The sequence below is a fragment of the Aquarana catesbeiana genome, linkage group LG01 (assembly GCF_042186555.1).
Source record: "Aquarana catesbeiana isolate 2022-GZ linkage group LG01, ASM4218655v1, whole genome shotgun sequence".
NCBI classification, from domain to species: Eukaryota; Metazoa; Chordata; class Amphibia; order Anura; family Ranidae; genus Aquarana; species Aquarana catesbeiana.
Window position 1 is genome coordinate 600,912,486 of NC_133324.1, and position 27,994 is coordinate 600,940,479.

General features: G+C 41.0%; 1 protein-coding gene across 1 annotated transcript in view; it reads right to left on the reverse strand.

Moving 5' to 3' along the window:
* The window catches only part of LOC141107789 (fibrillin-2-like), a 223,829-nt gene that overhangs the window by 147,749 nt on the left and 48,086 nt on the right, over nucleotides 1–27,994 (reverse strand). Inside the window, exons 3-4 of the mRNA XM_073598767.1 lie at nucleotides 5,616–5,698; nucleotides 5,070–5,168 (exon numbers count right to left, since the gene is read on the reverse strand). Of these exons, the coding sequence (XP_073454868.1) occupies nucleotides 5,070–5,168; nucleotides 5,616–5,698 (182 nt within the window). The remainder of the gene's footprint in view (nucleotides 1–5,069; nucleotides 5,169–5,615; nucleotides 5,699–27,994) is intronic.

The window sequence follows — 27,994 nt, forward strand, 5'->3', positions numbered from 1 at the left end:
AGGCTCTCTGGGGACCCTGATGTAAGGGAGGCTCTCTGGGGACCCTGATGTAAGGGGGGCTCTCTAGGGACCCTGATGTAAGTAGGGGGCTCTCTGAGGCTATAAACACATATATTACTATATATACATGCGTATGCCCAAGCATATGACTTTCTCTACTATGCTGCTATGGGCTCTAGCCCCAGATCTTTTGTAGACCTAGCAATGCCCCTGAAGAGGAGTATATTGTTTCTTTTCAATTCAGTTAATTTTTTGATACTGCTGCTACTCTAAAGCAACGCTATTCACAGTCTATTGCATTCAAATATAGTTCCTATGGTCCTAGTTATGAAAAAGTTAAATGACAGGGTCACTTTAAAGAATTCCCTTGGCAATTAAACAAATGCTACTAATATTTCTAGTGTCCTTTTGTAGACCTATTATAACCTGACCCCTCAAATCAGCTCTTATTTACAGCCTAATGCCAGTCAATTTTTTTTAATAATGCTGGGATTGTCTCTAGCACAGAAAGATATCGGCAACAAGAAAAACACTGTCACATTTATTAGTCTTTACACACTATGCTATGCAGGTGTAATTGAGCGCCACCTTTTTGCATGATTTTGTGCAGTTTTGCGCAATGCATTTAGAGTTGCCCATTCATTTTTGAAAAATGCACAGTGCATGGCCCTTTTAAAAAAAATCCCACTGCACCAAAATGCATGATACTTTGTTAGAGTGCATGTTAGGTGCGTGGTATTTCCTTTAAAGTGGTTCTAAACGTAAACAGTTTTTTACCTTAACGCATTCTCTGCATTCTCTACCTGTCCTAGTCCCCCCTGCCCTTAAAGCGTAACTCCACTTTTGTTGAGAAAAGAACATTCCCCTCTGGGTGCTCTATGTACATTACGAGGATTTTAACAAACTTTGTTGCAGATTCCTACCTTTTTTTATTACGAGAAAATCCCTGTTTGTTCCTCAGTGTCCCTGTGCTGGGTGAGTCTAATGGGAGTGGTTTCATAATTATCAATCAGCTGTGCACCTGTAGAGCATTAATGAGGAAAGCTGCAGGGTCTGAATCCCTTTAGCCGTGATTTCCTATTGGGAGAATCTCACCAAAAAAGACATTTTTGTTGCAGGGGATGCCTGAAATATGATTTGTATTTTAGTGTAGACTTCTGGGAAAATTTGTTAGTCAATCACACAAGCAGAAAATTATGTTTCTGGGGGCCTTCTGTACACATTCTGTGTACAGAACAATTCCAGGTAGCCATATTGCATTTTACAGAAAATTACAGAGCTGCAGATTGAAAAGGAAAGGTCATTTCTAATAACATTCAATTACAATATGACTTGTGTCGCAATTGTATACGCTATATGATTTTAAATTTATTTGCAATTTTTTTCCCCGGAAAGTGGAGTTACCCTTCCAACATTTACCTGGAACCTCTCACCAATCCAGCGCTGTCCTGCTGGCAGCCCCGCTCCTCTCTCTTCCTAGTCTCAATGGAGGCTCTGAGAGCAGCTGGAGCCATAGGCTCCTGCTGCCATCAGTCAAAGCTTGTGGAAGAGGGCAGGCAAGTATAACTTCTTTTTAATTTTAATAATAAAATAACATTTATTGTCACTTAGAAATTAAAGGCACTGATGTGCACCTGCAAAAGGGCTGCATGTTTTTGTGCATTGCGGGAATGCGTACAATTTTGCGCATGTTCCCCCAGCATAAAAATGTAAAGCTAGCCTAACAATGTGTTGTTGCATTTGTTTGTTTCCACATTGGAGAGATTTCCCAGCATTTCCTGTCCTGAGTCCTGACAGTAAGAGAGAGGAAATATTCCCAATAGGTCACAAATGGCAACAAAAACATGTGCCCCACTGTATCCAAAACTAAGTAAAACTATTTGGCTGGATTTGGGCTTTAAAGGAGAAGTACAGCCAGTCAGTGGATGACAGGAGTGTAGTTCGTTCTGCACTCTTGTGACCTGTTTTCAGCTGACAGCGGGCTGAAGCCTGCTGTTAGCTGACGTCACAGAGCCGGTCCGGGCTGGGGAAAGTTCCCAATATGATCCACCCAGCAGCCTGAACCGGCACATGGCTCAGCCTCTCAGCGAGCCATTGAGAGACCAAGCCAGCGCAGCACCCCCTAAAGTGCAGCGCTCCAGTAACCGTGCGTGGGGGGCAGAACAGACAGCGGTGACTGATAGTCAACAGCTCTCTAAGAACTAAGTGATCAGCAGTGTTTGATCGCTTCGTTCTCAGTCTTAGAGCCGGCGGGGGACAGATGCAGCATCGAACCAATTCTGAATCCACCTAGGTAAGTATGATTTCCAAAAGGAAAAAAAAACAAACTTCTCTTTTAAAGTAAAGCAGCACCAGGGATTTCACTCTGCTGTTGAAAACTGCCATTGTGACCAAGTTAGAGATATTGTGATTATGATTGCAATTACAAACAATACTGCTTTACTAACACGGAGAAAGGTGGCAGCTGCAGGCATTGGTAGAAGAGTCCCACCAGACCCAAGCCCATTTCTTGCTCTGGGCAAGCTATCATTGGTCTGAGGGCACCAGGTACAGGAGGTCTGTAATAGCATTTGGGTGATCTAGTTGTATATACTGTACATACATGCTGCTACCTTCTTTCAGAATGAGGAGTAACATCAGAAAGAAGGAGCTAAAACTCTTGCATGTCCGTATGGCCAGTGTTACTTGGCTTCTTGTATATCAGGTTACTGAGATCATAGATTAGCTAAAGTAAGGTATTGTTTTAGCAGAATATGTAATTGGCTGAATATCACACATAGAATTACTGTAACTTGCAGTTTACTAAATAGGTGCAATGTTAAAAGAAATAATAAAAAACGGGTTCAGAATGGCAAAATACACACATATACTGTAGAATAATACAAAGTAGAATACAAATGTTGCACAAGAATAGACTCTTCACAGCAATGTCTTTGTGGCTCAATCAGGGTAACATGTGGCTGCATAGCATAGTCTCTATGAGACTGTGTAACAGACAGTCTAGCTGTGAATCAATACTTTAGTAAAACAATGCAGAACTCAAACAGAGAATTATGATTATCCTTACAAACAGCGTCTCTCACAGTGAATTCTAGGGTGACACTGGAAGCACAGGAGAGCAGCTGGAGGGATCCAAGATCTATGGATCATGGGCCACCCTACTGTAATTGGGAGTAGCAACCGGAGAGGTGCTTCCCGCGTTCGCTGGGTCTTAGAGAAGCTGCATGCTATAAGGCTCTAGCCTGGCTTCCTGCATGCCAATTCTGACATTTTGACAGTGCAGGGCCATTAACCTAGCTGCAGCATGGTGAAAAATGGGTACTCCATTACATTATTATCAATTATCCACACTAGACCACCAAGGTATGAAGTAAAGTTTTTCTGTTGCACTAGTTAGGTGATTATACAATGCACATTCTTAGACAAGTTCATTAAAACCATTTGAATTTATTCACTTTTTGTTGTACTGTTGTTATTTGTCCATGTCAATATGGACCAAAATCTTTGAGGAATGTTTCCAACACCTTTTTGAATCTATGCCACAAAGAATTAAGGCAGTTATGAAGTTATGAAGGCAAAAGGGGGTCCAACCAGGTACAAGCAAAGTGTACCTAATATAGTGTATAACTTATGGTGGTCGGCAGGCAATGAGGAGGGAGAAGAGGTCACCTGGAGCCTGGACCTAGTTTAGTTTTACAGCTCTATTTGTGTTTTAATAAAGTCTGTCCCATGTGAGCTGAAGTATAGAATGAGGATTTTTAAAAGGCATTTGGGCAGCATGAATCTATAGTAACCCTAATGCTGGGTTCTCACTAGCAGGAGACTTTGGAGACAGTTAACATATCTCTGCTGCGGCTCCAGTGCAAATTTGCACAGGAGCCCTGTGGGTCTTTTGGTTCACTTCAGGTCCGAATTTAGCCAAAAATTCAGGCTGAAATCGGACCTGAAACTGTGAACAAGGAAGCACTGGACCCCTGCTGTGAGCCGCATGCGAAAATAATGTGATCCCAGCTGAAAGGCACAGCACTCCCCCCACCAGTGGAACCTTTAGGCAGTCCAACGGTGAGCCCCCTAGAGGCAGAGAGGAGGAAGAGAAGGTGACCACCATCCCATCTTAGGAGGATTATCATATACAAGCTATATGAAACCAACCTGGAGGTGAGAGTTCTGAGAGCACAGAGCACAGTGGTGGCACATAGTGTGTGAAATTTCAGGCACCTATTTTGAGATGGTTGGTTCGGGTGTTGGTTGGTTGGTCACGGAACTCTATTTCACGGAACCTTATATACATTACTAGCATTGTGTAAATCAGAAATTGTTGAACTCACCGACTTTATATTTATTATATTGGACTCACTGATGTTTTATGTGTATGTTATTTATGAAGTCATAATTTTGGTATAAGGAGCACATATGAACATCTGTTTGAGTTAACACAATATTTATTGGTGATTCATTTATTTATTGGACTTTATTGAAACACTGTAATATAGCAGCTCAGTATCCAATATATCTCCTATTTATCATAAATCCCATGTGGGAACACACCTTAATGCTAGCGGCATCCTCGCAATTTATTTATTCATTTATGATTGGATTATAAATATTAATTTTACCCTGCTAGACACAATCTCACAGGTAGAGCAGGAGCAACACTTTTTTTTAATGTTCCTGTAAGTGATTTCTCCATCTGCTGGATCACAAACCACATGTCAGCAGAACTGATTTATGAAAACTGGCACAAGCAATACAGTAGCTGTTATCTATATCAGCCAATCGGTTATGTCACCTTTGGTCCTCTTTACCAGTGCAGTCACATGTTTACATGCAGACCACGAGGATTCAATTCTGTGAACTACACAATTTTTTAAAGCATGAAGGCATTGAGAGCTTGGAACTGATATAAGTATCAGGTTTATTGCCTCCTCCATGAGACACAGAGACAAAATTCTTATCTCGCCTTATGGTCCTTATGGTATAACATCAAGTTTTTGTTGTCACAATCTATTTAATATTTAACGTTTACCTATATTTGTACATCTTGCTTATTTGTGCTCTATTTCACTCACCTGCACCAGCCCCACAAGTAGGAGAAAGCTGTCCATTTAAACATGTACACATGTTTGGTCGCGAGCAAAATCCATCTCCACATGAATTCCGACAGATTGCTGGGTAAAAAATAAATAAATATGTATTATATTTATATATGTATCAGAAATAGATAATTCATAAGTTTTGTGTTTTTTTTCTACACACCACCTTGCATTTGGAGCAGTGTCTTTACTATCCTGGGGTAAGAAATAGACATAAGTTATTAAGTCTATCCTGGGTTATTAAACTGAACTCAGCTGGCACTGGTTATACCTATTCTACTCTCTCTTCTACTAGGCAACCTTCCATACACAAGACTAGACTTTGAGCTGTAGAAAAAAGGGAGAGCTATGGGCCAGATATTTAATATTCTCATACAAGTGAAGATAAAAAAAAATATTAAAAGTTCTAGGTGAAACAGTGAGCTGATCCAATCTATAGCTGTCATTTCAGTTGTGTGGATGCTTGTTGAAACTTAGGGAACATAACTTTAACGGATCGGAACGGAAAGAAAACACACTTACGAACAATGCACTGGTTTCCCCCTGGTAACGTTTTCCATCCTGGGCAACAGTAGGAATGGAACCGAGATCCACAAACATTTGGTCTGAAAAAAAAAAGTTCCTTTTAAGTTTACAAGTTTTACCCTGCATTCATGCTCTACACAATGTAATCTCTTCAAAAGATAAGGAATGCCTTATTTACGCAGCCATAAAAATCTAGGCTCTAAAATACTGTCACCTCTAGACATGAGAGTGTGACCTGATTATTACAGAAAGGAGGTTATTGGTGCCCTGGCACAAAATCATCTTCGGCATGCCAAAAGCAAACCAGTGGCTGTGCTTTTTATCACTACACTGTAGAGTGCTGTAAGGGCAAAGATGTCCTGCCAACATCATGACATCATAAAGACCTAAGTCAGCAGATAACACTTCCAAAACTCCTAGCATAAATGTCTGCATCTGCTCACCATGCACTTATACTTTGACGGTTCATGCCCAGAAGGAGATGGAAACTTGTCAAGGGAATGTACAGTCTTGACTATTAAATATGTTTGAGGAATATCTGCATAATCAAAATTACCTTTGTATCTTTTTTTTTTACCTCCAGACATAATTTTTTTTTTTTTTTTTTTACCTCCAGACATGATCTTTTTTTTTTTTACCAGTATTGTATTGTTTGATTGTTTTTGTTGAATATCTAACTTTTTGGCCAACAAAAAAAGGGACGGATGCTAGCAACAGCAATCTGGTAGACAGACATTTTTTTTTCAAGGGCACAAGCGTACTCATGCAAAATAAACTCCTGCAAATGTATTTTATACACAAGTGCAAAGCATAATTACATACCTCCCAATGGCCCCAGATTGCTCGGGCAAGTCTGTCCTGGGTCCCGGGCACCTTCATTCCGGGACAATGCCATTTATACTATACATGTGTTTTATATACCTAGGAGTTGTTGAATTCAACACTCCTTACTTAATTAAATTGGTATGAAGGTGTCTTAAACTTCACAGACGCTGGATTAATGCCTATGACACTACTTACAAGTGTGTTTCACTACTGAGGGAGGTAAAAGTACATGCTCTATAATATGAAGAGGAGACCGAGGCAGAAGAGATGACTAAACCTGCTGTATTAATTAGTTAGAAAATTAATGACCTAGTATTAGATTCTCCAACATCCTGCAAGTACAAAAAATGGACTGATAAAGTTAAAAGTGTCTTAATTTTTTAGTTTTAGATAAAGTAGAGATGGATTGGAACAGATTCTGAGTGGTCATCAGAACAGGAATAGAGGAGAAATCTTCCAACAGGGACATTAGTTATGGTGACTCTGATGATTACCAGGGATTTCCCTCACTTATGGCTATGGGACAGGAAGTGAAGGAAATTCTTCCCAATGTAACACAGATGGGTTATAATCCTCCCCTACCTTATCCAAAATAAAAAATGCCTTAAGTTCTGCTTTAAACTTGACAGATATTGGAATGATATCAGTGCCACTATTCACAAGTGTGACTGATATAGTTAAAGTGCAACTAAACTAGCCACATAAAAATTGGCCAGCATATAGAGACTTTATAAATCTCCTCTGCCACAAAGCTCTTTTCCTTACCTGCTAGCTATTTTTTTTAAATGCACAAAGACTGTGGCATATGCACAGTGAGGCATACAGTCTCGGTCCATACCCAGCATCTGTAAAATAGCAAGAATGGAGCCAGGTGCCCATAATGTAACTCTAGTGTGCATGCACAGGAGTTACATCATCGGTGACCACTCAATGGGTACGGTAAGAACACCGCGGAACCAGGGGAAGAGAGGAACATTTGCACGTTGCTAATTGAGTGGCAATCGGGACCTATCACCTCTCATGGCTGGAGGAGAGCAGACTGCACATTATAGTAAATGTTGCCCAGCCACCCACCTAGTTAGGTTGCACAGTTTGATAAGATTTCAAAAACAAACAGACCACTGGAACCTAAATAATAATGTGCTAATGAACAAATAAAGCACCAGAGCAGGGATATTGAATTAAAATTCATGAAGGTCCAGTCAGAAAAAATTTCTTCCAGTCGAGATCCAAATCATATGTTTGACTCTCAATGGCACCTCTGCACAACGTGACGTGTTTTTGCGAGTGCCACACCGCATGGTGCCACAGTACCATGCAGCTTGGTATGGTGCAAAAAAAATGGGTCAGGGACTTCTTTTTATGCGTTTATAAGGCAGCCAACTGAAATAAATGGGACACTAGCTTCAGATCCTTCACATCACAATCCTTTTATTACATCAGTGTTCTCAGTCCCCCTGCATATCAATCCTCCCTTCACATTACAGTCCTCAGCCCCCATCACATTCTTGTCCGTGGCCCCCCTTTATATTACCCCCAACTTCAAATTGCAGTTCCCAGCCCCCTTCATATCACTCCCCCTTCACATTCCTGTTCTCGCCCCCTTTATATAACCTTCCTACTTCAAATTGCAGTTCCAGCCCCATTCATATCACCCCCCTTCACATCCCTGTCCTTGCCCTCTTTATAGTACCCCTCTTTCACACTGCAGTCCCCAGCCTCCCTTCACATTCCTGTCCTCACCCCCCATTATAGCACCCTCATCACATTCCTGTCCTCACCCCCGTTATAGCACGCCCCATTCACACTCCTGTCCTCACCCCTTTATAGCACCCTTCACATTCCTGTCCTCAACCCTTTATAGCACTCTTTCACATTCCTGTCCTCACCCCTTTTATAACACCCCCCTTACATTCCTGTCCTCACCCCCTTTACATAACTGTCCTCATCCCCTTTATAGCACCCCCCTTCACATTCCTGTCCTCACCCTCTTTATAGCACCCCCTTCACATAACTGTCCTCACCCCCTTTACAGCACCCCCTTCACATTCCTGTCCTCACCCCCTTTATAGCACCCCCTTCACATTCCTGTCCTCACCCCCTTTATAGCACTCCCCTTCACATTGCTGTGCTCATCCCCTTTATAACACTCCCCTTCACATTCCTGTCCTCACCCCCTTTATAGCATCGCCTTCACATAACTGTCCTCGCCCCCTTTATAGCACCCCTTCAAATAACTGTCCTCATCCCTTTTATAGCACCCCCTTCACATTCCTGTCTTCACCCCCTTTATAGCACCCCCATTCACATAACTGTCCTCACCCCCTTTACGGCACCCCCTTCACATTCCTGTCCTCACCCCCTTTATAGCACCCCCTTTACATTCCTGTCCTCCCCCTCTTTATATCACCCCCTTCACATTCCTGTCCTCACCCCCTTTATAGCACCCCCCTTCACATTGCTGTGCTCATCCCCTTTATAACACTCCCCTTCACATTCCTGTCCTCACCCCCTTTATAGCATCGTCTTCACATAACTGTCCTCACCTCCTTTATAGCACCCCCTTCAAATAACTGTCCTCATCCCTTTTATAGCACCCCCTTCACATTCCTGTCTTCACCCCCTTTATAGCACCCCCTTCACATAACTGTCCTCACCCCCTTTACAGCACCCCCTTCACATTCCTGTCCTCACCCCCTTTATAGCACCCCCTTTACATTCCTGTCCTCACCCTCTTTATAGCACCCCCTTCACATTCCTGTCCTCACCCCCTTTATAACACCCCCCTTCACATTGCTGTGCTCATCCCCTTTATAACACTCCCCTTCACATTCCTGTCCTCACCCCCTTTATAGCATCGCCTTCACATAACTGTCCTAACCCCCTTTATAGCACCCCCTTCAAATAACTGTCCTCATCCCTTTTATAGCACCCCCTTCACATTCCTGTCTTCACCCCTTTTATAGCACCCCCTTCACATAACTGTCCTCACCCCCTTTACAGCACCCCCTTCACATTCCTGTCCTCACCCCCTTTATAGCACCCCCTTCACATTCCTGTCCTCACCCCCTTTATAGCACTCCCCTTCACATTGCTGTGCTCATCCCCTTTATAACACTCCCCTTCACATTCCTGTCCTCACCCCCTTTATAGCACCCCCTTCACATTCCTGTCCTCACCCCCTTTATAGCATCGCTTCACATAACTGTCCTAACCCCCTTTATAGCACCCCCTTCAAATAACTGTCCTCATCCCTTTTATAGCACCCCCTTCACATTCCTGTCTTCACCCCTTTTATAGCACCCCCTTCACATAACTGTCCTCACCCCCTTTACAGCACCCCCTTCACATTCCTGTCCTCACCCCCTTTATAGCACCCCCTTCACATTCCTGTCCTCACCCCCTTTATAGCACCCCCTTCACATTCCTGTCCTCACCCCCTTTATAGCACTCCCCTTCACATTGCTGTGCTCATCCCCTTTATAACACTCCCCTTCACATTCCTGTCCTCACCCCCTTTATAGCACCCCCTTCACATTCCTGTCCTCACCCCCTTTATAGCACCCCCCTTCACATTGCTGTGTTCATCCCCTTTATAACACTCCCCTTCACATTCCTGTCCTCACCCCCTTTATAGCACCGCCTTCACATAACTGTCCTCACCCCCTTTATAGCACCCCCTTCAAATAACTGTCCTCACCCTCTTTATAGCACCCCCCTTCACATAACTGTACTCACCCTCTTTATAGCACCCCATCACATAACTGTCCTTACTCCCTTTATAGCACCCCCTTCAAACAATTGTCCTCATCCCTTTTATAGCACCCCCCTTCACATAACTGTCCTCAACCTCTTTATAGCACCCCCCTTCACATAACTGTCCTCAACCTCTTTATAGCACCCCCATCACATAACTGTCCTTACTCCGTTTATAGCACCCCCCATCACATTCCTGTCCTCACCCATTTTATAGCACTCCCCTTCACATTGTGCTCCCCAGCCCCCCTTCATATTCCTGTTCTCACCCCTTTATAGAACCCCACCCCCCTTCATATCACTCCCTTCACATTCCTGTCCTCGCCCCCTTTACATCACCCCTGGCTTCCCCCGTCCTTTACACAACAAGAGTGTAAATAGCGTATATATATATATATACACTATATTACCAAAAGTATTGTGACGCCTGCCTTTACATGCAAATAAACTTTAATGGCATCCATATTAGTCCATAGGGTTCAATATTGAGTTGGCCCACCCTTTTAAGCTCTAACAGCTTCAACTCTTCTGAGAAGGCTTTCCACAAGGTTTAGGAGTGTGTCTATGGGAATGTTTGACCATTCTTCCAGAAGCGCATTTTTTAGGTCAGGCACTGATGTGGACAAGAAGGCCTGGCTCGCAGTCTCCGCTCTAATTCATCCCAAAGGTGTTGAGGAGCGGAGGTTGAGGTCAGAACTCTGTGCAGGCCAGTCAAATTCCTCCACCCCAAACTCGCTCATCAATGTCTTTATGGACCTTGTTTGTGCACAAATATAAATTTTTGATATTTTTGATGAAATATTGTTTTATTCTTTTTCATCCTTTGTTGCATTTGAATGCTGCAGCCTCTTTGCAGCCACCTTCTGTCTACATTCATGCACTCCAACAAGTGGTGTAAGTCATTTCCTGATGGTGACAACAGTGGAACATGTCTGTACAATGTAAATTGGCAGAATACATTGTAGTCTGGGAGGCAGGGGCAAAGCATTGTCACTCTAAAGCAGGGACCTTATAACAGGACCAGCAGGCATTATATAAAAAAAAAAATATCTGCAAATTGTAAAAATATTGAAAATTGTTTTAAAAAACATGAACATGTTAAAATGTATGAGATGTCAGTCATTGATTTTACATATAATGTAAAGCAACAAGTGTTCTTATAAGCACAAAGTATTCATTTTAATTTGAAATTAGTCCTATTTATCATGGCACTAAACTACACTTTAAAAAAAGGCTTTTTATCAATTGCATACATGCTTCTAGGCCCTGTGCTATGTATTTATGAGTTTAACTGGCCCAATAGAGAATCTATTGGTATTTTTCAAATACCAAAGCAGAACACAGATACTGAAAGCATTTGGACAAAGGGTGAACAGTGTATCTAGTACAAGGGTTTCCAAACTTTCTAAGCAGAGGACCGGTTTATTGTGACTTTAGGGGGACTGGACTGTGCACAGTGGGAGTAACAATGCCTGAGCTTTCGTATTAGTGGGAGAAATAGTTGGTGTCATTGAGAGGAATAGTGCCCCATTTTTGTTGTCAGTGGAAGGAAGTATGCTCTATTGTTGTTGTCAGTGGCAGTAATAACGCCTCAATGGCCAGATAAAGGCAAGCAAAGGGCCACATCCCCAGGACCACAGTTTGGAGACCACTGATCTAGTGACACACCACAAAAGTAAGTGCAGCCGAAACATTATTTATTTATTACATGTATTTATAGAGCTCTTTGAATTTACGCAGTGCTTCACATATTTTACATTCACATCAGTCTCTGCTCTCGAGGAGCTACATTACAATTATTTCCCCAAATATTGCACAATGAGACAATTCCTGGAAATCTTTTTTAAATGACCCTGTGATTAGCCCACATAGGACAAAGCAATAGCCACACTTTACTATACACCCTCCACCGTCTCTACAATGCTGGTTTCCAAGTGGTAAATCACTATTCTCACAGTCTGCATAGGGGAGAGAGATGTTATTAGTCTGCATAAACTCCAATTAGATCAACCTACAGCTTACACAGGGCTTTTTACATTTAATTCTTGCAGGCAAGGAGCTCAGTGATGAGGGAGTAAAGTTAGGGTAGCATAAGCAGTTTTAAATAAAATAGCTTGGTAAACTGAGACTTTTGGCACTAGAAATTAATTGCTTCCAATAGATGACTCTCCGCAAGTGTTTGTTTAGGTATCGGCACATTCCAATGTAACATTTTACAGAATCAGTATGTGCACATGGGCGTGTTTCCATGCATCCACATTGTGCACTTACTGTTACTGGAATTTAAGAGCACAATGAAAAAACAGAAGGCATACATACCAGTTAAGTGGGTGAGTATGGCCAAATGACAGTCATCGTCATCTCTTGACTATACAGAGTTGTCTAGATCTTGCTTTATAATAAGAATCTGCTTCTCAAGCTGGCCATACACCAGCAAAATTTACTTTAAATGGTCATATAGATTTTTTTAAATTTCTCTGAGCATTCAAATTTGGCATCATTGAGACACTCTTTTGCATCTAGCCAATTTTTTGCGATACGGAACTGTGTCGCTTTAACTGACAACTGCGCGGTTGTGCCACACTGTACTCAAATAAAATTGATGACCTTTTTTCCCATAAATAGAGCTTTCTTTTGGTGGCATTTGATCACCTCTGCGTTTTTTTTTTTTTTTGCACTATAAACAATTTTGAAAAAAAAAACAATATTTTTGACTTTCTGCTATAAAACATATCCAATAAAAACATGTAAAAAAATCTAATTTGTTCATCATTTTAGGCCAGTATGTATTCTGTTACATGCTTTTGGTAAAAAAAATCCCAATAAGCGTATATCTATTGGTTTGCGCAAAAGTTATAGCGTCTACAAACTATGCATTTATTAACTTTTTAAAAAAAAAATGTATTAGTAATGGCAGCGACCAAATTTTTAACAGGACTGCGACACTGTGGCGGACAAATTGGACACCTAACTGACACTTTTGACACTTTTTGAGGACCAGTGGCACTAATACAGTGATCAAGTCAGGTATGACAATAGAGGAAATAAGGTTGTGGTGCTTTGGTGCAGAATACATTTACCGCACAAGCATGCAGTGAGGTTTGGAAAACAAGGAGCAGCTTTGCCTATGTCAGGAACAAGCTAATACCGTAGACCCCGGAATAAAATAAAAAAAAAGACCAGCAAAATAAAACAAAGCAAAATATAACTCCCTAAAAAAACAAACACTGGAGCGCTAAACACCAACCTATGCATTTTTTGGAGAAATTAAAAAACAAAAACAAAAAAAACCTATAAACATGAAGAAAATAAGATAAAAAAACAAAAAAACAAATAAGAATAAAAAAAAAGAGAAGACTTCAAATAATCAAGGTTAGCAGCTAAATAGCAAGTTTAGTTGTTTTCCCTATCTGTTCCAACACACAGACCAATGGGTGCTGGGAACCCAGCCGTTTATACTGAGAGTGCTGGCACATAAGAAGCCCTCATTATTGGTGCTTCCAAGCCAACTGACCATAGTTCAAAGGCCAGGAAGCGCATTATTGGTAGATGGTTGCTTTGGCAGCGAACAGTCATATTAATACACCAGGAACCCATACTCAACCCCATCCTCATCCCTAGTAGGAGGTGGTGGGGGAATGCAAGTTACAGCACCTGCCAGCAGATGTTGAAGATTTTTGGAGAAGATTGCTAAACTGCTATACCTGCATGTATGTTCGCCTAACTTGCTGAGCACCCTGGGAGCCCTAAAATCTTGGGGGTCCTAACATTAAAAAACAGTGATTGGTTATGCTTGGCACTGCCCTGTCCTGCCTCAGATGCCTTACTTCATTATGAGGGACAGCTTCACTAGCCAATGAAGGTGCGGGAGATAAGTTTAAGCCCAAGTCCACCTAATGTTTCTGCACTCTCTAAGCAGAGGCAGCAGTCTTCCATAGAATCGACAAGAACTACAGCATATTACACCTGCCTTTATAGCTGTATATCCACTCATATTTCAGTTATGGTGGATAGCGGGAAATAAGGATCTGTGTGTATTTACCTTACCACTCATTTGATAACTGAACAGTTATTGCTAACTAGAGTCTCTGTCACCTCATTAATTGTAAATGATGGAGATTTTAAAAATGGCCAAACCTTTATGTTATTTTTTTCACTGATTTTTTTAAGATATCCATGCATTTCTCTACCACTTACAGTACTCTACTCTAGCTTTCAAAAGATCCACTAGAGAGGACTCAATGGAACACTGTTTACTCAGTATTGTTAAAAAATAATAGCTCAATTTGTTCACTCTAATGTTTTCCATTTGGCTTTCATAATATGCTCCTGGCGTCCACAAAGAAAGATGTTTTTCAAGACATTGGCATTCTTTTTTTTATGATATATACGGATATATTTCATGTCAATTCTTAACCAATACACATTCAATTGCAGAAGTATTTTTTTCTATACAGTTGCATTATTTCTATTTTTTGATATTGGCAAAAAGTAAAATTAAGTTGCAAAAAAATAAATAAATGAATTGCCCTGAATTGTCCACCTTATGACCAAAATAGACGTGTAGCTAGTAATACGTTAGACTTTTAATATAAGCTGGATAATGTCACATCTGGTGGCCATTACAGAAATGAAGCTTGGTGATTTTCTTTGAAGGTATTTAATCTACCAGGAGAGAATATCGAACTGAAATCCATTCTCATGAGCTCACATATTTGTAATCTTCAAGGCTTTATAAACTAGGGTCATGGAAAGAGTAAAATGAATATTGTTCTGCTAGCCCTAAACTCCCAAAGGGAAGGAACCTCGGCAGCAGAAGTGAAAATTATAATATGGAAATTAGAAGTCTGTTAGATAGATTTAGAAGAATTAGGGATTTTACAAATTAAAGCCGAACTAAACCTTTAGTTTAAATCTGCTAAACACCTTCCAGATGCATCAAAACAAAAGGTTTGCAAAGCTGTTTTCTTTAGTAATCAATCACAGCCTGAGTAGAAAAGCCTGTCTCCTGCCAGTATGCAACAGAGAATGACCCTTGCTCTCCGTGTGAAAGCAGTTGTCACTCTGATGAGGTCTGACTTGGCTACTTCTGAGTCTGAGCTATAGGTTTCCAATCAGCAGGGAGCATGAACTTTGCTGCTTGCAGAGCTATAGGTCTCAATTAACAGGAGGCATGTCAGTTCTCTGCAGAGAGGTCCCTGCTTCTACAAGGGTCCTTGCAGCATGCTGGCAGAGGAGAGGCGTTTTACTCAGGCATGGCTGCTTTCTAAAAAAACAAAAAAAATCACTGTTGAGACTTTAAACACCTATTGTTTTTATGCATGAACAGTGTTAAAGTATAACTAAAGGCAAAAAAAAATTTGTTTTGGATAGGGATTAGAACGCTTGTCAGTTTGTATTGCTGTCTGTGCCCCCCCTCCCCGTGAGGGGAGATTCATCATCTCTAATTGTCCTGTTTATCATTAACATCAAAAGTGAGAATAAAAGAAAATCCCATATTTGGGGTTGTCCCCAGAAAAGTAATGGAGGGAAAATCTTCCAATGGGGACACTAGTTCTGGTGACCTGGGGATCCCCAAGGAATTCCCTTAATTTGCAGGGATTTCCTCTCACTTCCTGTTTGGCTGTGGGTAAGTAAGTGAAGGCAAATCTCTGCAATGGGAGACAGGTGGCAGAAAAAAATCTGACTGGAGCTATAACTCTTCCTTACTCTATCCAAAATAAAAATAAAAATTTTTCCCTAAAATTCTACTTTAACCACTTCAGCCCCAGAAGGATTTACCCCCATAATGACCAGGCCAATTTTTGCGATACGGCACTGCGTCGCTTTAACTGACAATTGCGCGGTCGTGCGGCGCTAAAATTTATGTTCTTTGTTTTCCCACAAATAGAGTTTTCTTTTGGTGGTATCTGATCAACTCTGTGGTTTTTATTTTTTGTGCTATAAACAAATAAAAACCGACAATTTTGACAAAAATAACAATATTTTTTACTTTTTGCTGTAATAAATTTCCAAAAGAACCCAAAAAAACAAATTTATCCATCAGTTTAGGCCAATATATATTCTTCTAAGTATTTTTGGTAAAAAATTGCAATAAGCAAAAAGGGTGATATATGTATGGCATTTTTATTATTATTATTACTTTTGTTACTACTAATAGTGGTAATCAGCTATTTTTAGCGGGTCTGCCACATTGCGGCGGACAGATCGGACACTTTTTTGGGACCATTGACATTTATACAGCGATCAGTGCTAAAAATAGCCACTCATTACTGTATAAATGACACTGGCAGGCAAGGGGTTAACACTAGGGGGCAATCAAGGGGTTAAATGTGTTCCCTAGGGAGGCATTTCTAACTGTGGGGGGAGGGGACTGACTGGGAGTAGAGAGAGATTGCTGTTCCTGATCACTAAGAACAGAGGATCCCTCTCTACTCCCCTGTCAGAACGGGGATCTGTTTGACAGATCCCCGTTCTGGCTCTCTGTGGAGTAATCGTGGGTGGCCGGTGGACGCGCGCATCGCCTCCGGTGTCGTGCCGTGGGCGCGTGCTTTTAAAGCGCCAGACATACACCTACGGCGATTCACGCAGCCGTGCCAACCTTCTGTAGTATAATGACGGCGGCTGGTCGGCAATCGGTTAAGCTGATTTTAAATGAAGGTTCAGTTGGGCTTTGAAGTGGTGCTAAACCTAGATATCTACCCCCTTGTATGGATAGAGCACACTGTAAGCCACAGATTTATACACAGACACTTTAAAAATGTAGTTGTTTAAACCTTTTTTTTTTTTTTTTTTACTTTTTCTTTCTAGTTCACAGGATAGCCAATCTTACTTACGCCGGGTTAGCCACATCACATGTCCTGTGACATCACTTTAGCTATTACATGCCTTCCCTTCCAGCTCATTAAGAATGAAGTGTGCTGTCCGTCAGGCATGTGCCTTGCCCCGTAGGCAGATCAGATGCTTGTCTAGCAGCACACGCCACTCTAAATGGCCTGGAAGGGAAGGCGTTTAATAGCTAAAGTGATATTACAGAACATTTGGCACTCTGTGGATTGGGCCCACACCCAACTTGGACCATGCTGTGGTGATAGTAAGAATAGTGATCACGTGACCTTGTATGCCATGACCCTATGGGGCATGCACACTGTGGTGGCAATGCTGCAGAGGCAAGCAGATGGTTGCCACCAAGAAGGAGGGAAGCCTAAAGAACTGCAGCATCAACAGGTAATCTCTTTTAGAGGAAAACTTCATGGGAAAAACTAAAGGCACTGATAGACAAAAAATATAATTAAACGTAAATGTTTTTTTTTTTTTTTTTTTTTTTTGGGGGGGGGGTATAGAGTAATTAGGCTGATAAATAAAAGAGTACTCTATAAGCACAATATAATATTTAATAATTACAAAAGGTAACAATACAACTGTAAGAAAACTTTATTTTAATGTTTTTTATACTTTGCCTTGAACATCTTGCATTAATTAACCCTTCATTAACAAGAAAACATTTTTACTTCTACGGTATTTCAACTTGGGTTCAATAAAATCCTAACACAAACACACATTATATTAACAGAAAGCATTCTGAGGCCTGATTCACAGACCTGAAAAGTACAATATGCCATTGTATGCTAATTGGTTTTCCAAGTATGACCATTTCTTTATTGGATCACCATGAAAGTCATTTGTAGACCAAATACTTCAAGACCACCAAGGTATCTTTACATTACCATGAGGGAATGAAAGGTAATCACTGATATGATTCTACATGTATTTTACAAAGATCCATATACATTTCTATCTATAATATGTATCTGTGAATGATGATTGTATTTGCTGTTACTATGCTGTTGCTGGTGCTGTTCCTAAGTCACTGTCCAATCTTTAATCTGTCATCTATCATTTGACTGATGGATGACAGATTGACTGAAAATAAACAGACCTTGAAATACTTCTGAATGGCTGAAACTACTAACCAATGCCCTTCAATGTATATTATTAGTGCAGCCTCCAACTCTCCAGCACTATACTATAGCACCAGTGCACACAAAACGAATGACATTAAAGTGGAACTACACTTAGGGGTTGATTTACTAAAGACAAATAGACTGCGTACTTTGCAAAGTGCAGTTGCACTCTACAAGAGCAGTTGCTCCAGAGCTTAGTAAATGAGCAGAAATTCTGCTGACTTCCATCATCCGATCAGGTGCAAGCACAAATGCTGTTTCGGAACTTGCTACTATAGTAGTGACAGATTCTTAATGGATAGCGTCACCTATCTAATAAATAAATAAATAAATACATGCACATTTTTTGCAGGCAAAAAAATGTGCATTCTTTTTTTCAGTAGGAGCTTGCATTGCACATCTGATCAGCAGATCGCAGGTGCAATCTCAGGTTCTTGCAGACTGTCTGTGTAGCTCCCTGGTAGTTCATTGAGAACTACAAGCGGTCAACCGCAAAGGCTGTCGATACTTATAGTTCTTTCATTCACAAACCTCTGAATAATTGACGCAAGCATGTGGGCTGAGCCCTGCATGGCTGCATTCTTTTTTAAATTGTGACAGTGGGTGCAGGGAGAAGATCACCAGCCCGCTGTCACCATTATAGAAGGGGGATCAGGGAGAGGCTGCAGGAACATGTTACATGATTCACTTTAAAAATGGGTGGAAAATGTAACATGTTCCCAAAGGTGAACTTATCCTTAAACCCCCTGGTGGTATTCCCGAGTGTGGATCAGGGTGGATTTTCAGTACCAAAAGCGGTAACCCCGAGCCACATTCGGGATTGCATCGCAGGATCCAGGTACATGTTACTTACCTCGTTCCCAGGATCCTGCGATGTCTCCCCGATGTGTGAGCGAGCCATCCTCCGCTCGATCCATCACAGAGCCGAGCTCCATTCCCTGCAACCGTTGCAACGCAGAGGGATGGAGAACGGCGCCAAATTCAAAAAGTAAAACACACAATACATATACAGTACACTGTAATCTTACAGATTACATTACTGTATCAATTTATTTCACATCCCTTTTGTCCCTAGTGCTTTGTCCAGTGCCCTTCATGTAGTTTTATATTATAAATACTGTTCTTTCTGCCTGGAAACTGGAGATTGTCCATAGCAACCAAAACCATCCCTTTACATCAAAAGCAGTTTCAGACCAGCTAGAAAACAGCGATAATAAATTAGAATCACTCACAGAATTGAGCGATAGTGATCTGTGGGGAAATCCGTCATCAGACACTGAAAGTAATGACAGCGACAATTCTGCAACTGAGCAAATTTCAGTGTTTTTGATTTGATTACATTATTGAATATTTTTTTTAATTATTATATTATTATTTGTTATAATTATTTATTATATTATAATTTATGATTTCGTTTTTCAAACTTTATCATACCCGGGATGTTTACTAGACTCTTGTTTGGACAGATTTAAGTGAGTTATTCCTAAGAATTACAGGCCTAAAACATTTCCATGCACATAATTGTACCGCTTTCAGCATCAAAAATCTGAAATAATCATACCGCCAGGGAGGTTAAGGAATTACAGCCAGTATGCAGATTAGAAAACTGATGGTAAGTAAAACCAGCTCTGAGCTGATGTACAAAGTTATGCCATTGCTCAGAGTGGGCCATGTCTGTGCTGGGAAGCTGTCATGAATGTGGGGGATTCCACAGCTGAAAGCTAAATATAAATAGAGGGGCCGAGGATACTAGTAATTTTATTATCCAAATACGGCAATGTTTATATTTGGGAAAATACAGAAAAGACGGACCTGATGGGGAACTAGTATCCACAGCACAGTGTGTTTTGGATGGGTGGATGTCTCCACTGCACAGTATATGTTGGGTGGGTGGATCCTTAATTGACAGCAGAATGCAGTGTGCAGATTAAAAAGCTATTATGGGACTGAATAGTGTATGGATCTGCACATTACCATGTGTTGTTAATCGATATCAATGCGGACCTGATGAGAAATGAATCTCTCAGTTGCCCACCCCACTACAAAACGCCTCTACCATGTGCCTGTCTGTGCGGTGGGCACAGTGGCTTGGGAGTGAGCGCACTGAGAAAAGAGTGTCCAGTATGGGCTCTCCACCCTCGACAGATTCATGTTCCTGGTTCTGACAGATACATGAATGATGAAACATTGACACTGATTCTGGTGCAAAGGGCAGAGTTCTTAATGGTGTCAACAACACAGTTTATGAATTCCCCCCCGTATGACATGGTGTACATGGAGGCAGTAGGCAAGATCACATGTTACTGTTATACTGTAGGTTTTCCTGTAGCTGTTTTTTTAGTATTTCCAGCTCCTCATAACGGCCAGCATGGGGGCTGATACATGCTTAAGTACTCATTAAATGTGCATTTTCCAGGGAGGTTGCTGGCCACTTTCTAGTCTAGACTTTAGCTATTCAGTCTGCTTCTCTGTTGATTAATTATACTTTATCAGACCTGCTTCCAGAACAGTAATCAAGCAACTGATTGACACAGCACAGCTAAAATCTTCAACATTTGGTGGCCAGCAGGGAGGAATATGGTCATTTAGGCCTCTTTCACATGGTACTGATGTTGGAAGATCAGCATTTCCGGATGTAATGTCAGGTGTTTATGTTAAGCATATTTGCGTGCAAGCATTTGCGTGTATTTGCTCATATTTATTGACCGGAAGAGCTGATTTTTCTTTCAATTTTACTGATCCATATACAGCGCTTGTTTATACTTATGTGTGCACTGCCATGAATGTAATTCTTCTGCGTTCAGGAGAGGGAGGTTGAAGCTCCCCTAACATCAGCAGCTCCTAAAATCTGGTAAAAACCTGTGGGGTTGATTTACTAAAGGCAAATTGACTGTGCACTTTGCAAAGTGCAGTTGCTCCAGAGCTTAGTAAATGAGCAGAAGCTCTGCTGACTTCCATCATCCAATCACATGCAAGCAAACATGCTGTTTTTTTTATTTTCCTTTGCATGTGATTGGGTGTTCTTTGCAAAGTGAAGCTTTACCTCATTTACTAAACTCTGGAGCAATTGCACCTGTAGAGTGCAACTGCACTTTGCAAAGTGCACAGTCTAGTTGCCTTTAGTAAATCAACCCCTATGTGTACATGGACACAAGGGGGTTGATTTACTAAAGGCAAATCCACTTTGCACTGCAAGGGCACTGAAAGTGCACTCCGAAGTGCAGTCGCTGTAGATCTGAGGGGAAGATCTGAAATGAGGGGAAGCTCTGCTGATTTTAACATCCAAATCATGTGCGAGCTAAAATGCTGTTTTTTTATTTATCTTGCATGTCCCCCTCAGATCTACAGCGACTGCACTTCCAAGTGCACTTGTAGCGCAAAGTGGATTTGCCTTAAGGCCCCTTTCACACTGGGGCGGTAGGGGGCGTCGGCGGTAAAACAGCGCTATATTTAGCGCTGTTTTACCGCGGTATTCGGCCGCTAGCGGTGCGGTTTTAACCCCCCGCTGGCGGCCGAAAAAGGGTTAAAACCCCTCGTATAGCGCGGCTATAGCCGCGGTATTACCACGGTATAGCCGCGCTGTCCCATTGATTTCAATGGGCAGGAGCGGTTTAGGAGCGGTGAATACACTGCTCCAAAGATGCGGCTGACAGGAGATTTTTTCTTCTCCTGCCAGCGCACCGCTTCAGTGTGAAAGCCCTCGGGCTTTCACACTGAACAAACAGTGGAGGCTGTTTAGGGGCGGTTTGCAGGCGCTATTTTTAGTGCAATAACGCCTGCAAACCGCCCCAGTGTGAAAGGGGTCTTAGTAAATAAACCCCATAGGCTTTTATGGAGTTGAGTTTAGGAGCTTTGGCAAAAAAAAAAAAAAACGCAAAAGCTCCTAAACTCAAATGGCTACAAAGGGTTATGTTGAAAAAGCAAAACAAATTGTAGACACAGGGATAAGGGAAATTAACACAGATGAGGATTTCTAGTATTTATGGGGACTAATAGTATAGAACAATTTTAAGAAACAGGAAGAAACAACTGAGAATTGAAATTTGAAGCATATATGTAATATTTGTTTTTTAGACTTTAGTTACGCTTTAACTGTCAATGTCTTGCTTATACATTGTTGCAAAAGGTTAGACATTCACTTGTTCTCACTGATAAATTTCAGCAGTGAAAAAACATTTGGTCGCAACCCAACCACATATTTATATGAATTGTTTAAGCAAGCATAAAGCAAATATCATAACACTATGATATAAAAAAGGGACAGCTTGGGGATAACATGCATATGGCACATACTTTAGAACACAAATCTTGCATACCCTCAGGCCAGGTTTGTGTTCTACAGTTACAGTAGTTAATTTAGCTCTGCATTGTATTTGTTTCCTTGTCTTTCACACAAACCGGTCTTGTATATGAATGCTGTAAAGTATTACACTTGTTATCACATTAATTTGCCATATTACTTCATTAGCTATCCGGTGGTTGGCTGGATGACTGAATTTTCAATATCTGGACTGCGGACCCAGAGACTTTCAAAAAGACAGAGGGAGTTGGACATCTGAACTTAAAGCTTAAAGCTGTTTACTAAAATATACTGTATATGCAATCAGGACACAAAGGGGTTGATTTACTAAAATTGGAGAGTCAAAATCTGGTGCAGCTGTGCATGGTAGCCAATCAGCTTCTAACTTTAGATATCCATAGAAAAATGCAAAGTTTACATAACTTGAAAATGAATCACTATCTCCTGCTATGCTCTAATAAGCCGATATGTACAAGTGCATTAGGGGATTGGCTTAATGTCATGACATCCTACATTTTAAAAACATAACTGCATGCTACTCTGTATGTAATGAATTAAGAGATGTTGTTCTGGGAAAGTTGATGGAAAAACATCTAACTACGTCTTTTTACTTACTTTGAAGTAATTGTGCTGAAACATTCTACAAACAGGCAGGAGGGCATAATACTGAGCTTCAAAGACTCACAGGGTGTTGATCTCTCACCCACATCTCCTTAGACTGATTATATCAGGGACACAGCCGCACATCTGTGTACCAACATCCATACGACCCACACTCAAGATAAACCACCTTCTGACTTTTCTGAAGTTCTGAAGTGCACATATTTTCATTACAAACATCCTGCTGTTCAGAAAAAATGTTTTGTCCTGTTGATGGTATCCTTAGGTTCCTTTCCTTCATTTAACCATCAAATGATTGTGCTATTGTAAAACATTGATTGTGTTTTGGTAGGTCTATCTATCTATCTATCTATCTATCTATCTATCTATCTATCTATCTATCTATCTATCTATCTATCTATCTATCTATCTATCTATCTATCTATCTATCTATCTATCTATCTATCTATCTATCTCTGAATTTACACAATGTTAACCATTGCTCATCCTTCTACTGGATGACCATTAACTAGAAAATTGTGAATAGCTAGGCAACTCACATGCAGTATGCTCAATGTAGAACTCACAACTGCTTGTAAACACTTACATATTCACAGTGAAGTGACTGGCCTCAGATGATACACATCCTCCTACGTAAGTTGTACCTGCTTCTCTTGTCTTCTCTTATCTACATCTGTTCAAAGTACTGAATTTATAAAGCTAGTCTAAAGCCGCGTACACTCGAGCAGAATGTCCGACAGAAAAAGTCAGACGGAGTCTTTTCATCGTCTATTCCGATCGTGTGAAGGCCTCATTGGACTTTCTTTTTTGAAAATTCTGACGGACCTAGAAATAGAACATGTTCTAAATTTTTCCGACAGAACCAATTCCTATCGGGAAAACCGATCGTCTGTATGCTGTTCCGACGTACCAAAAACGACGCATGCTCTGAAGCAAGTACGAGAAGGAAGCTATTGGCTACTGGCTATTGAACTTCCTTTTTCTAGCCCCGTCGTACGTGCTGAACGTCACCATGTTCTGGTCAGTCGGACTTTGGTGTGACCGTGTATATGAGAGCGGAATTCCGTCGGAAAAACCTTCTGAGTTTATTCTGACGGCAAAACAGGTCGTGTGTACGCGGCATAAGAGTTCCTAAAAAGGGGGCAGAGAGCTGAAGTTACACTCAGGTTTAATAATTCTACATTTATTTTATCTCCTTTTTCTTCATCATTTCCATGTTTTAGGACTAGAAATTATGCTGAAAAAATATTGCAGTGTATTGGACTCTGCGTGTCCTGTTTGCCCTTATACAGTGTTCTAGGATACATAGTCTGTAAGATCTTGTATGTAATATTGTTATTGATCTCAATTTCAGTGGTGGTTTTGTCTGATGATGCCATGTATAATGTATGTACACTCATTCATGCAGGTGTGTATATTTTTAATAAAACAAGTTTTAAAAAAATAAGTTACACTCTGCAGAGCTCAGTGAGGAGAGCTCTGAGAGCTGATTGGAATGAAAATACCCCCCCCCCTCCACACAGCTCACAGGAACAGAGCTGAGGCTATCAATCTGCTGGAGCTCCTTCCCCTCTTACCATGTTTCTCCTGATGTCAGGAAAACTTGTCAGAAGTGAGTCATGCTAATAGCAGAAGAACAAAGCGACAGACAGAAATGACATTTGCTCTTAATCGAGACATGTACACACTATGGAGGGATATGCTTTGTTCACGTTTCATGTCTGAGGTTTAGCTTTAAGCCATACCTGTAAAACAAAACTGTAAACAGTGCTCAGTGGTACATCCTGATGGCCTTCATGGCACCATGGTGTTCTGTGTATGTGCAGAGGTTAGCTGTAGGAATAATTGAGTGCTGCAAGGACACAGGAGATCGATTCTCCCAGAATCCACTTCACATAAAGATTTATAAAAGGAGTAGCTTTTTGACATCATGGACAGAGGGAAAGGTAAGTGAAAGGTATTTACAATCTTCAGGTATAGCTGGTCAGACATTTTATGATTTAATCACAGGGTAGTTTTGAAGTGGACCTAAAAGTGGAGATCTGCCATCCTAGGGAACATCTAGAAATGTGAATTCCTTCTAGGTAGTAGCCTGGAATATTAACCTTTTACTATTTTTCCTCCTATAAAATAGCAGTGTACTTCTAATGCTTAGACGCCCCTGTGCTTTGATCCTTAAACAGTTTATCTGTGGCTTGAGATCATCTAAGGCACTGTTGACCTTGACTACTAGTTTATTAAGATTTTGAGTAAGATTTGGCAATGTTCAAACATGGGTCTTCTTGGCATTTTGGAACATTCTTGGAGCCATCCGTAACAGCAGAGCACTGACACTGCAGTGCTGGAGGGTTCGCTTGTCAGGTCAATCCACCATAATGTAATATGCAGTGCATACTAGTATGTTTAAGCATAATGCTCCTGGGGGCCATTTTTAAATTTCTTTAACAGGTTTATTTCTGCTTTATGAACCTTTTGCTTTTTCCTGCAAACATTCACTTTAAAATCCATTCTGACACTTAAATTAGCCTCGGTTCACAACCAGAGGCGGCACGACTTGCAGGTCGCCTCACCGAGGCGACCTGCACACGACTGCCGGGGCGACTTGCAAAACGACTTCTGTATAGAAGTCTATGCAAGTCGCCCCAAGTCGCCCCCAAAGTCGTACAGGAACCTTTTTCTAAGTCGGAGCGACTTGCGTCGCTCCGATTAGAACGGTTCCATTGTACTGAACGGGACGCTACTTGTCAGGCGACCTAGGTCGCCTGACAAGTCGTCCCAGTGTGAACCGAGGCTTATTGTCTAAAAAATGACACTTAATTATCATATCTTATAGTCCACAAAGACAAATCAAGTAATAAAAGGGAGAAATTGAATTCGCAATATTCTTTGAATATTTGATATTAATTATTGCAAATGAAAAATCCAAATTGCTCAGATTTGATCATTTTTTCTTGTAAAATCGAATCACTAAAAGAGCTTCCAATATTGTTGGTTTTATGTCTAATATATTATTGATATTGATATCTATATTCCATTTCTGAAAAATTGAGGCTTGAAACCATCTGACGAAAAATGTTACAGATTGTGATAATCCTCTAATATGAAAGAAAGCTAATCTGCCTGGTAAGCATGGCATTGGGATACTAAATAAAGATCCATTGTTCTACAAAAAATGTTTTGCTAATCATGTCCCAAAAGCTTCTCTGCTCTTTGAAGTTAGTAAGCAAGCCTGGACGAGTTCAACATTCATGCCCACGAGCAATTGGAGAAGCAGGCCAGACACAGCTGGTTGAGGCAGACCCTTCATTTCCACTGAATAAACAACGTGAGCTGATATTCGTAAGTGCTCATAAAGTCCTTAGTCACATAAGAATCACCCATTACTAGAAATTATATTTTTTCATGTCTCACTGGAACGGGAAGAAGGGAAGCTTCACAGTAACCGCAATTGTTTGTGGTCTTGTGGAATGTTGTACAGATCCCAACTGCAAATTTCCGTGTTTGTAAAATTAAGAATTTCAGCAGAGGAATAAGAGAGTAACATTAGCTAGGATCCTTAGCGATAGTCCAAGAATTGCTCATTTTCCCAAACCTGTTAAGAATTGTGAGTGGGCATTATGGCATTTGTGACAGAAAGTGGTTCATCAGCCAACTGAAAAAAATTGTTTTTCCTTTATCAGTTCTTGCTTAATCTGAATGATCGTTTTAAGGGAATAGTGGTTAAAGTGGAACTATAGGCAAATAAAAAATACACATATAAAGCTAGTCTCCTACTAGCATTAGCATGGCATTTTATTTGATTTATTACCTGTTGATCTTTCAGTATATTTATTATTTTTCCACTTCCTCTAACAGGGTGACAACACTGTTCAATCTGCAATGAAATCACGCAGCATTGTTGTCACTCTGTGGACAGAGTAGCCTTAGATTTACATGTAGTTTTAACTAGTTTTAAAGGAAGTTAAAATAAGCAACAAACAAATTAAAGGCTAACTCTAGTCTAATGGATGGTTTAAAAAAGTTACAGCAACAGTTATTAACCAATTATTAACCACATACAGTTACCAGAATACAGTATTTTTTGCTATAGCTGTATTTTACCTTGACCTGCAACCCTTTGATAAAGGCTAGATCAAGTAAAAACAGCTCTGGCATAATAAATACACACCAGCCTATATTTACATATGTCAGTAATGTTTGCCAAGTCTGTTGGAGGTATAATGCTTGGTACCACTGCCAACTTGGTACAGGGGGTCCCCGAATTACGAACGCAATAAGGACTGTAGGTTTGTTCATAAGTGAAATCTGTTCGTAAGTCAGAACACTGCTTGTAAATGTAACTTCCGCCTGTGCAGGGATGTGAGATATTCCGGCTTCCGCCTGTGCAGGAATGTGGCATGTTCCGGGCGCTTCTGGGGCTCTTCTGGCCATGCAGTACATGAAGTACTACAGTGTGGAATGTGTGGAATGTGTCAAGATAGCTGCTCAGAGGTATCCAGGACCATCGAGGGAGCACAAGCAGCCAGCATTGAAGCCCGTTCGTAAGTAGGAGTCGTTCGTAAGTCGGGCGTTCGTAAGTCTGGGACCCCCTGTACAGGTGCCAAGTGCATGATGGTTCTGTGCAGGAATATGGCATGTTCCGGGAGCTTCTGGGGCTCTTCTGGCCATGCAGTACATGAAGTACTGCAGTGTGGAATGTGTGGAATGTGGCAAGATATCTGCACGGAGGTATCCAGGACCATCGAGGGAGCACAAGCAGCATTGAGTCCCGTTCGTAAGTCCAGCGTTAGTAAGTTGGGGACCCTCTGTACAGGTGCCAAGTGCAAGATGGTTCATGAGTTATTAAAGTATAACCAAAGGCAAAAGTTTTTTTCAGTTCTGGATAGAGTGCAGTGGGATTAGTTGTTTTT